Source organism: Panthera leo, chromosome A3 (genome assembly GCF_018350215.1).
Source record: "Panthera leo isolate Ple1 chromosome A3, P.leo_Ple1_pat1.1, whole genome shotgun sequence".
Lineage (NCBI taxonomy): Eukaryota > Metazoa > Chordata > Mammalia > Carnivora > Felidae > Panthera > Panthera leo.
Genome location: NC_056681.1, coordinates 60,543,492 through 60,554,491, shown reverse-complemented (window position 1 = coordinate 60,554,491; position 11,000 = coordinate 60,543,492). Strand labels below are relative to the sequence as shown.

Here is an 11,000-nt window from a genome sequence, read left to right as displayed (position 1 = left end):
AGTCAGCTCTCAGTTACTTGTGAAGCTAGAATTCCATCTCTAGCTTCTCCATTGTCCCACAGGTTGACTGGCTTATGAGTAGGCATATCTCACAATCACACCCTGGTGGCTTAGACAGATACTTGGAGAAAGACAAAAGCTCAGATCAGGCTCTCTTGTTAACAATTCCAGTAAAACAAGGGTCAGTTTATCCCATTGAAATCATGGGATAAAATAAGACCTCACTGGAATATGTAGATGTCAGTCACCATGATATTCACACTTAAAATAATTATGCATATGTCTATGTGCGTTTCATGGGAACTATACTATGAACTGGGTGGGTTTCCTTTTCTTTTTTTTTTTTTTAATTTTTTTTTTTAACGTTTATTCATTTTTGAGACAGAGAGAGACAGAGCATGAATGGGGAAGGTCAGAGAGAGAGGGAGACACAGAATCGGAAACAGGCTCCAGGCTCTGAGCTGTCAGCACAGAGCCCGACGCGAGGCTCGAACTCATGGACGGCGAGATCATGACCTGAGCCAAAGTCGGACGCCCAACCGACTGAGCCACCCAGGCGCCCCTCCTTTTCTTTTTTAATGCTTATTTGCGTTAAGAAAACTGAGATATGAATTTTCTGTCATAATTGCAGCTATTTCTTTGCCAGTGTTGGGTATAACGCATCCATATCAAACTCTCGAAGGGGGGCCATCTGAATACCTGCCAACTCAGCCCACCCATAGAGCTTTGCTAGAAGCCATGTCTTTTATAGAATTTAGCTCGGGCGAGAAGATCATTGACCAAGTCATTGTCTATGTCCACTGGGTTTGCAATAGCATCGATTCCTGACTTAAAGGCCGAGAGACCACCTGAAATGAAACAGAAGTTCAGAATGAAACATTAACTTTCAGCAGAAATCAGCTTTGAGCATTCCCAGGATGTAAGCCCCCTAGGTACATCTTCCAAAGCATGCAGTCCCAGATCCTTCCCTTTTCCTCCCCTCCTAAAAGGATCAACTACCCCAAGAATCTCTGGGAAAATTCCAGATTGCTTTCCTTCTCTCTCCTTTTAAAAGTCCTTTGTATTTCTTGCTACAAAAGTCGTATTTGCTTCTTATACAGTCCAGGTCTGGCAAAAGTAGATCCTCAGCAAATCAGTCTGAGAATGCTTATAACATTCTCTCAGCCATTAAATAGCTTACTCATTTTTAAAAAATTACTTATTCACTCACTTTTTTAGGCATTCAGTAAATGTTTTTAAGCACCTACTATGTGCCAGGATGGGTGCCACACTGAGTTCAGGGTGCACAACGGTATCCAAGACATAATCATTTCTATGTAGGGATATGTGTGTGTAGGTGTATTTTACCCAAGAATTTTGATCTTCAGTAGCTACTTATGTGTTTAACATAATTATGCTCTGCTCTGATGTATAGAGGAAAAGCTCCCTGGTCCTGATCCCTGATTTCAAGGACCTCGAAATAGAAAAAATAAATTGTTTGTTCTAAATTAAGGATGTTAAAGGAGGAGAGAGGTATATACATACCATGAGTCTATAGAAGGTAGAGTTAACAGGACTTGGTGTGGTTGGATGTGAAGACAGAAAGAACCAGAGAACCTAAGAAAACAATCTGTTTTTCTGGCTGGAATGACTAGACATATTTTGACACCTTTCAGAGATAGAAAATGCAGAAGAAAGAGCAAGTTTATAGTGGGAAGCTAGTGACTTAATTCAGTCTGGAAGATGCTGAACTTGAGGAGATCTGTGATCAACCAAGCAGAAATCTCCACTTGGACATGTCATGGTACCTAAAGCCCTGATGTCACTGAGAATGCTCACAGAGTAAAAATTTGTTCAAACAATTCATAAAGAGGTTAACAGTTTCTTTCATCAAGAAAAAAAACTATCAGAGGGAGGTAAACATATTCTTTTAAACTATGGCACTAATTCTCAAGACATCACTCAGTGGCTCAGTAACCAAGGAGAGAGGTAATGAGAATGCCAACGTCTGGCAGAAGAGGAAATGGAAGTTGGAAGGAAGACCACTCAAAGTAACTCAGTGATTTGGAGAAAACTAGTACAGTCATCTGGAAGCTCCTCCCATGCCCACTGTTGACCCCATGAGAATGCCCTCAGGGAGGCCCAGGGCACATCTGGTCTTCAGGGGTCTCACTCACTGAACTTCTTAACAAAGCTCCACAAATATGGCCTACCTTTGAGGTGTTGAGCCACACTCCACGTGGGGAACTTTTTCTGGATTGCCTTTATTTTGTCTGTTAGAATCCCAACAGCCTGCAATAGGTGTTCTTTGCTGTCCCAGGTACCAACAGGGTGATGAATTTTTTTATCAAGCTAGAAAAATCAGATAATAATGTCAGCATCTAGATGAAACAATGCATTTTTCTGCTATTCCTGATTTCTCTTCCTTGTATTCAAGTACACAGACAGTGGCCTCGGCCCCCTTACTTTATCTCCACAGAATCAATTCTATAGTCCTTTTTCTCACGAAAAGAGAGTCGGAGAAACAAAGTATGATTTAGGAGATGTGAATGTGGCATAGTTTTAGTTAAGCTCTCAAATAGAAATAAGTATATGAAAAAGTTGTTTCAAAACAAATAATTAGCACTCAATGTCTAGATACTTGCAGTCCAAAATAAAAATTTGTTTCTAACTGGGACAGCTGAAGTCTGGGTTTCTACAGACAATTTAAAATAAAGACTGGAAGCAAACATCCAAATACTTTGGATTGTCTTCTCCAATTTGCTTAAAAAAACAAGTTGGTTCAAATAGAGCTTAATTATAGTGTTTTGATCTACGTGGATGAAATTTACTACTTTATGAACCCCAGATGGACACCTTTAATAGTACCCTTTATAAGATTTTCTCAATTAAGTGTATTACATTTTATTAGTTGCAAACTATAATTATAAAACTCATTAAATACTTTTTCTGAAGACAGCCAATAACTGATAAATCTTGAATGAAATAACCAAAGATAAGTTAGAGAAATACAGAAGTGCAAATGATGCTGAAGTACCAGGGTGTTTTGAAGACTGGAAGTACTGCAAATGAGTATCCAGATTGGATTGAGCTTCCATAAGGAAGGATGAAGTGGGACTGACTGAAAATTTCCTTGCCAGGTACCTGCATCAAACCAAATCTAAGTCCTCTGTGGTCCCAGCCATCTTGCAGGACTGCTCCACCATGGCTTTCTCTGGAGATGATGGCTGCAATGAGAGCAGGGTCCACACAATGCCTCAGCCCAACTTCTTTGATCAGAATCTGGTAAGGCTTTAAGGCCCTCAAATCCATCTCAGCAAACATTTCAGAACCACGGATCCCTAAGTCAATAGAAAATAAACTGTTTACTCCAGAAGGAAACCCGCTTTCAAAGTTTAGTAAGTTAGTCACGCGCCTGACCACATCTTGGAACTATTCTAGGACATTTTCTGATCTCTAATTGCATAAACCTTGAAAGGTTCACAACCACTGGCAGATACCACTTCTGCTCTCTTTCTTGATCTTCTGCTACCCGCCACATTGGTGCATTGGGAAGACTCTTGAACTAGAAGTCAGCCAGCCTAAATTTGAGTCTGGTTCTGCCACTACCTAGTTCCAGACCCATGGGAAGTCTTTTCTTGCTGAGCCTCAGTTTTCAGATCTATAAATCGGGGGAGGTAGGATTAGATTGACCTTGTTGTTGCTTCCAGTGCTGATTTTCTAATACTGGGATAACATGAAGAAGACTTTGGAACAGGATTCTCAAAAGACAAGATGTACAGAGAGCAAGAGGCGTGCTTAAAATGTTCATGCTGTAACATGAAGTAAAAACCAACAAAAAACATAAAACAAAGTCAGAATGTAATATTTTATGTAAACAGTCATTTCAATATGTAGAAGTAAACCCATTAAGACAAAGTTTGGAAAGAATAGGGGGAAAATGAAAAGAAACAGATTGTTAGGTTGGTGAGGATTCTGCTTTCTTCTAATTTTTAATTTTGGTATCATTGCTGTAACAGTGATTATACCTTTTTAAAATTAAGCTACTTCCTAAAAATGAATCTGGAAATGATGAAAATGGGAAAGCCAAATGTTTGCTTTGCTTTTCACTTACCACAGTTAATCAACCTGGTTATATCACAAGAAGCACCAGAGGTCTCCATGGTCATGATATCACCGTAGCAGCCGTGGTACAGGCGGGGATGCAGGTGAGGGCTCATTGACTGAGTGAAAGGGTATGAGCCCCTAGAAGTGCCTGGTGGATAGAATGATAATTCACATGAAGCCTGTGAGAAATATCACTCGAGTTGCTATAATTAGCGTTACTAAACCAAAGGCGAAGCCATAGATTTACTCCTCCCCAAGTCCCTCCCAAGACCCTTAGGATGGTTCATTAGACAAAACAGAATAGAAGATTCCTCCTTCCCACTTTACCCCAACCTTAAAAAAAATTTTTTTTAAAGTAGTCTTCACACCCAACATAATCTGGAGATCAAGAGTTGCATGCTCTACCGACTGAGCCACCAGGCATCCCCCCCCCAAATTTTTAATAAAGCACTTAATTCCAAACATTGTAGAAAGTATTATGAAAATCAAATTTTTATAGGTCTCAAAAACATTTGCTGTAATCTTGATCAGAATTAAAATTGCCGCCAGAGGGGAGTCTGTTTGGCTCAGTCAGTTAAGCCTCCGACTTCAGGTCGGGTCATGACCGCACAGTTCGTGAGTTCCAGCCGCACATTGGGCTCTGGGCTGACAGCTCAGAACCTGGAGCCTGCTTTGAATTCTGTGTCTCCCTTTCTCTCTGCCCCTACCCCACTCACACTCTGTCTCTCTCTCAAAAAAAAAAAAAAAAAAAAAAAAAAAAAAATTAAAAAATTTTAAATAAATAAAATTGCTACACTAGAGTTTTAAGCAGGAACTTTGAGAGAAATGTTAAGACGCTTCTGACACAAATACTTCTGGGATATAAGCACTTATATTAACAACTGCTTTTGTTTAGGAATATAAGAAAGAAGGGTAAAAATACCATGTAAAATAAAAAAGAAGGATGCCATTACCTTAAAATATCCATTTTATATCATGTTTCTACAAATTTGAGTTTCTAAGTATAATTAATAAACCTGGAAATAAAATTTAACTTACCATAAAAATTTAAGTTAAATTCATTCTTATTTTTTATTTTATCATTATGAAGTGACTTTCTGTCCAAGTCTATTTGCTAAAGGAGATAAAGAGCTTTTCTGTAAGTTGGAAAGTTTGTTCTAATAATTCCTAAGATTGTTGACTAGTATCTTAAGACTACATATATTTGTTATAAGAAATTATGTTTGTTAAAACACTTGATGTAAAAAATTATGTTGGGGCACCTGGGTGGCTCAGTCAGTTAAGCATTCAACTCCTGATTTCAGCTCGAGTCATGATCTCACAAACTGGTGAGTTCAAGCCCCACATCAGGCTCTCCCTCTCTCCCCCGCCCCCACCCCTGTACCCTTCCCCTGCTTGCTCTAGCTTCCTCTCTCTCTCAAAAATAAATAAATAAACTTAAAAAAAAAACCCTGTTGTTTCATTTAGTGTTGTAAATGGTGTTTTTAAATAGGACCATTCACCACAGTTAATCTGGTTCTGATTAACTTGACAGTATAAAGAGACTCTCTTAGAATTAGGCACATAACCAATGGAACTCTTCCTTAAAAATATTTATTTTAAAAGGAAAACAAAGCAACTCTAAAGATTAACTTGTTTAAAAAGCAAAATTCAGGGAGGCTGGGAGGCTCAGTTGGTTGAGCATCCCACTTTCTCTCAGGTCATGTGATCTCCAGGTTAGTGAGTCCGAGCCCTGCATTGGGCTCTGTGCTGACAGCTCAGAGCCTGGAGCCTGCTTCAGATTCTGTGTCTCCCTCTATCTCTGCCCCTACCCTGCTCGGTACTCTGTCTCTCTCTCAAAAATAATAAATAAATAATTTTTTAAAAAAATAAAAAATAAAAAGCAAAACTCATCTAAACAAATAAAAATACAGGCACAATCTACTCTCTCCTATCTACAAACAGGCAAAAAAACACAAAAGTTTGTAAATGGACAAGGAAGTCAGACAGTGAAACTATCAAGTAAACTCAGAATACTAAGAAAGCCTATTTAGATAATAAAAGCAGCAGAAACTAGCAAAGCTTTTCAAAGCAGTGTGGATTTCCATGTGATGGCAAAGAGCAGGAGCCATCACATTGGCACTCTCCATGGCCCTCGGTATACCTTGTGTGTACAATATGTGTAGGAAATATACATGAATGAATGAATGAATGAATGAGTAGATTTCCATGGCATAGATTATATGTAAGAGAGAGGCATGGAAGCTGTGAGTGAGGGTGCAGACTGACAACATATATCCAGAATCTAACCACTTCTCACTACCTCTGCTACCACCACCAGTGTCCAAATCACCGTTGCTAATCTTGATTATTGTAATAGCCTCCTAACTGACCTCCCTCCCCCACCCTTACAGTCTAATCCCCAGCAGCCAGAGTAGTCTATGGAAACATGCCTGGAATCATATCAGTCTTCTCTCTTAACCTTCCAATAGCTTTCCAATCATTCAATCCTGGCTTCCAAGCCCGACTTGATCTGGACTGAACCAGAACTTGATCTCTACTTGAACCAGAACTGGGTCTTACACATTATAGACATAATAAAACATTTACAGGTGAAATGTTTTGATGTTTTGGGTTGCTTTAAAATATTTCAACCTCCCCATCACCAAAAAAAAAATTTTTTTTGTAGAGATGAGGGATAAATAAAAATAAGAATAGCAAAGTGTTGAAAACCATAGATGCTTGATGGGAGTTAATTATGGGTCCATGGGAGTTAATTATGCTATTCCTTCCCCCATTTTATATGTTTGAAACATTCTACAACAAACTTTTTAAAATTACCTTATTAAAGAGCCTTTTTTCCTACTTACATTAAAAAGGCAACATACTCATGCCTCATTCCTTGTCACCCACTACCTTACATTATTTTATTTATATCACGTATCACCATCTGACATGTCTTCCTTCCTTTCTTCTTTTATTTCTTCCTCTCTTTTTTTCTGTCTGTTTCTCTCACTAGAACATTTTTTTTCTACTATATCTTCCTCAGCACCTAGAACAATGCCTGACATAAAGTGGACATTCAGTAAATATTTGTGAATAGATACATGAATGGATGGATGGATAGATGGATGGATGAGAAGTAAAGGAATTATCTGTATCAAGTGTCCATATGTCAAAAGTTTCCATTTCTTTCCACTAGAGAGCCAGCCTTTGCCATGCTCTATATGTGGCTCAAAGGCCACAAGTATCAAAGTGATCTGTATGCTTATTAAAAATGCATATCTATGGCCTCCTCATACTAGGTCTATTGAGCCAGTTTTTAGGTTTAAGGTCAAAGAATCTCCACTTTAACCAGGATTCCCAACAGATTCATGCATACCAAAGTTTGATTTAAGGGGATTATAATATGACCATGGACTTTACGCTACTTGTATTGACATCGTAAACACACAGGCCCTTCTTAATTATAGTCACCTTTCAGTTAAACATAGTATAGTAGCTTATAATTAGTCTACTAGCTATGTAACTCTGCTGTCACCTGAGAATTAAAGAAGAAATAAAAATTCTAAACTATGTTCCCCTGCCTTTGACCATATAAATAATTGGAAATCATCACTTTTCTGTAGTCTTACTTTTTCAAATTTAGAATTAAACATTTTAGAAACACTTTCTGCTCAATCTTCACTCTATTCATAAAGACAATTTGGACATTGTTTACAATGTCTTAAGCCAAAATTTCAATTTTTTCTTTTTCAAAGTCCCTCACCATCTCACCAGCCTAACTTTTTAGCCTTCCCTTCAGAAATCGTTACTTCTGTTCTGGTCACGCTGATCTGTTTATTGCATCCCAAATACTTTTCATCCATTTCTGCTTTTCTGTACTAAAGTCACTCTATCCATTCAGCGACTCCTTTCTTCTTTTATCAAAATACAAAACATTCCTCAAGTACCACATCCCCTAGGAAAGCCTATTGGTATCAACATCCTGACTAGATGTGAACTCTTCATCCTAAACTCCTCCAAGACTAGTGTCTTTTGTGTCTATATTCATTTAACTCTTATTTACTGCCTGGTATTGATAATTTTATCTTCATATGTCTTGCCTCCTAAGGCACTGTTCCATAAATTCTCACTGAGATCACCTTCACCTGCTTGGCAAGCAGAATACACTCTTAATTATAGATATAAGCAGTTGATTGATGGCCAGGCTGATTAGGAGTGCCCACCCCTCCATTGCATGTAATCATTGCCTTTTCTGATTCATGACTGTGCTGCATATTTTTGTGGACACTCTGAAAACAATACTAAATGTCAATCAGTGACTTACCAATGAGAGCAACAAGTCCCCAAAACAGGATAGAGGATAGCATGGTGGTGAATCTTATCCTGTAGCACCTGTTAATGATTTGAAAAAGAAACTGGCTAATTTTAAAACTTGAAAGTTTCCTAAAGGAAACTTGTCTTGATTTTTAAAAGTTTAGAGTCATTTCTAATATAATACCTTTTCACCAGTTCCAAGATAGTATTCTCATAGGCTCAGTATTATGGTTCACTGAATCACTCTCTTGTCTAAGTATAACCTCCCAACTCTTGTTAGAGTGGGAGAGAGCCAAAGCATAAGAGACTGTTAAAAACTGAGAACAAACTGAGGGTTGATGGGGGGTGGGAGGGAGGGCAGGGTGGGAGGGAGGGGAGGGTGGGTGATGGGTATTGAGGAGGGCACCTTTTGGGATGAGCACTGGGTGTTGTATGGAAACCAATTTGACAGTAAATTTCATATATTAAAAAATAAAAATAAAAAAAAAAAAAAATAACCTCCCAACTCTTTTTAATCCAACTTCATATTGACATGAGTCTATGAATATCTTACATATGTTACACACACGCGCGCACACACACACACACACACACACTCCCATCCCATCTCCAAGATTGCTTACATCATAATTTTGTTCCAATTCTTATACCAATCTCCTTAGAAAATCATAAGAAATTACGAGAAGAGCATTAGAGATCATGACTCAGAAGAGGTTAGCTGTGCTCCCTACATTCCTCCATTGACTCTATTCTTGGTGTCATTCAAAAGACAGCTTAAGTGTTCTACAAGACACAAGAAGGCTAGCACTAACCTGGTTTGTGAACTTGAAGAGAAAGTCTCCCCTCTGAGTTTGGGAAGGTTCCCCGTTCTCAGCACCACCTTGCACGCCAGGCTTTAACAAAGCAGTGGCCTTCGTCCTAAAAGGTTAAAAAATTTAAGAATCCATTAGTTGGTAGATCTGTGAGTACCTGGCTTCAGTCCAAGCAGACTTCAGTGTGGATCTGCCACGGTGGAGGGAAGTTTTAAATGCCAGCATGTAGACTCACCTGCCTCTTCTTACCTTCATCCTGTACCACTGATCATTGGAGGAGGTTTATATATGGTTTAAAACCCTCTCTTTAAGCCACTGACCTCATTAGACCTGATTATAATAATACTTTGGACTTAGGTGGCCCTTTTAATAAAAATATTTCAAAGCATTTATTAACCACTATTAATTAATTAATCTAATGAACCCCCAAGTTGTAGTGGAGGCATATATTTGGTGGCCAGTATCTAAAATTGAGGTAGGTCAACAGCTTCTAAATTTGAGAACAAGAAGCAGATAATTAGCATAAAAAAGATAAACAGGAACTACTAGCAGCTCTCATTCCTGGATTGGTTGTTTGCCTGAAGTTTGAGCCTCCTGCTCTTGGTTCCTCATTCCATTATCGCATGATCCACATACTAATATGCCACAGGGCTTCTTGTTCCAATTCTACACTGACAAACAGAGCCAAGATTGACTACCTGCTCTGGGAGATCAGTACAAAGTCAGGGAGTAGCAATGTGGGTGCTGGTTTCCCAAACTATCTGAGGAAATGGGAAAAAAAGATTTGGCCAGGTATGAACATTTTTATCAAGGATGGAGTATTTTTCTTCACATTTATGTCCAAAGGAAGAGATAAAAGCACATTGTGAAGTGCTGGGAACAGGAAATGGAAGAGACATTCTTGAAATAGACAAAGCACATTTTCCAAAGGGGAGGAAGTTTTATATGGGTCCCTTCCACATGTATGAGAAGTTTCTAACACTGTATGCAATCCTTCCATAAATCCACAAGATGAAGACAGGTGTGAGAGAGACTGAGCAGGAGATGAGAAAGATGAAGGGCCTGAATCAACCAACTTGCCAGGCTCCCTGGCAATGAATAAACCACAACTTCTAGGAGATCATAACTTCATGAAGCTGATCTCTGCACTATCTCATTACATTCACTTCTGCCCTGACTGCCTTCCTGTCTGTAGAATAGATTTCCTTTTAAGTGGCCTCCAGTCTTCTATTCCAAAAAAAAAAAAAGGTGGGGGGAGGAGAGAGGGCAGGGATGTTCTGAACCAATGATGATTCCTGCCCTGACTATCATGAAAATGACTTGTGGTGGGGGAAGGGAGAGAGCTCTACCATCACCACAGGTGCTGTAATCAAGGCCACTCTTTAATAAGAGGTTTTACATGGGTCCAGCTTCTCCAATATTTCCCTCAGGAACAAATGAGCCATCACCATTAACAGTGGCAACATCACATTGACATTGTACTCAAGGCCCCCATGAGTATTTTTTATTTAAAAATAAAACACTGAAAGTACTGTACTGTTAAACGTGAAGCATATTTTACTCTTCTCCCTGTTTTCATATAGTAGAGTTATAAGTCCTTCTGGGCATGAAGGTCTTAATGCCCAGGTCTTCTGCAATTTAAATAAATGTTTTCAAACTGATGCGGATTATTAAGCAAAGAAGGTCTTAATGCCCAGGTCTTCTGCAATTTAAATAAATGTTTTCAAACTGATGCGGATTATTAAGCTTTGCTCAACTTGTGAGAATACAAATAAACATTTATTAGACACTCATCATACATCA

At 38.7% G+C, this 11,000-nt stretch overlaps 1 protein-coding gene across 1 annotated transcript; it reads right to left on the bottom strand.

Annotated features, from left to right (window-relative positions):
• Positions 1–593: 593 nt before the first annotated feature.
• Positions 594–8,438, bottom strand: LYG2 (lysozyme g2). Its single transcript, XM_042930205.1, has 5 exons — positions 8,396–8,438; positions 4,094–4,234; positions 3,124–3,320; positions 2,193–2,331; positions 594–848 (listed from the first exon to the last, which is right to left on the bottom strand). The coding sequence occupies exons 1-5, from the start codon at positions 8,436–8,438 to the stop codon at positions 730–732; spliced, it is 639 nt and encodes a 212-aa protein (XP_042786139.1). The 3' UTR covers positions 594–729.
• Between the last annotated feature and the right edge of the window lie 2,562 nt (positions 8,439–11,000).

What these genes read in the sequence shown, in the direction of transcription:
- LYG2 (XM_042930205.1), bottom strand. Translation starts at nt 8,438, where the DNA reads ATGCTATCCTCTATCCTGTTTTGGGGACTTGTTGCTCTCATTG. An exon ending in AACCAGGTTGATTAACTGTG is followed by an intron (nt 3,321 to 4,093) that starts GTAAGTGAAAAG and finishes CTATTGACTTAG; the next exon opens with GGATCCGTGGTTCTGAAATG. An exon ending in TTAGATTTGGTTTGATGCAG is followed by an intron (nt 2,332 to 3,123) that starts GTACCTGGCAAG and finishes TGATTTTTCTAG; the next exon opens with CTTGATAAAAAAATTCATCA.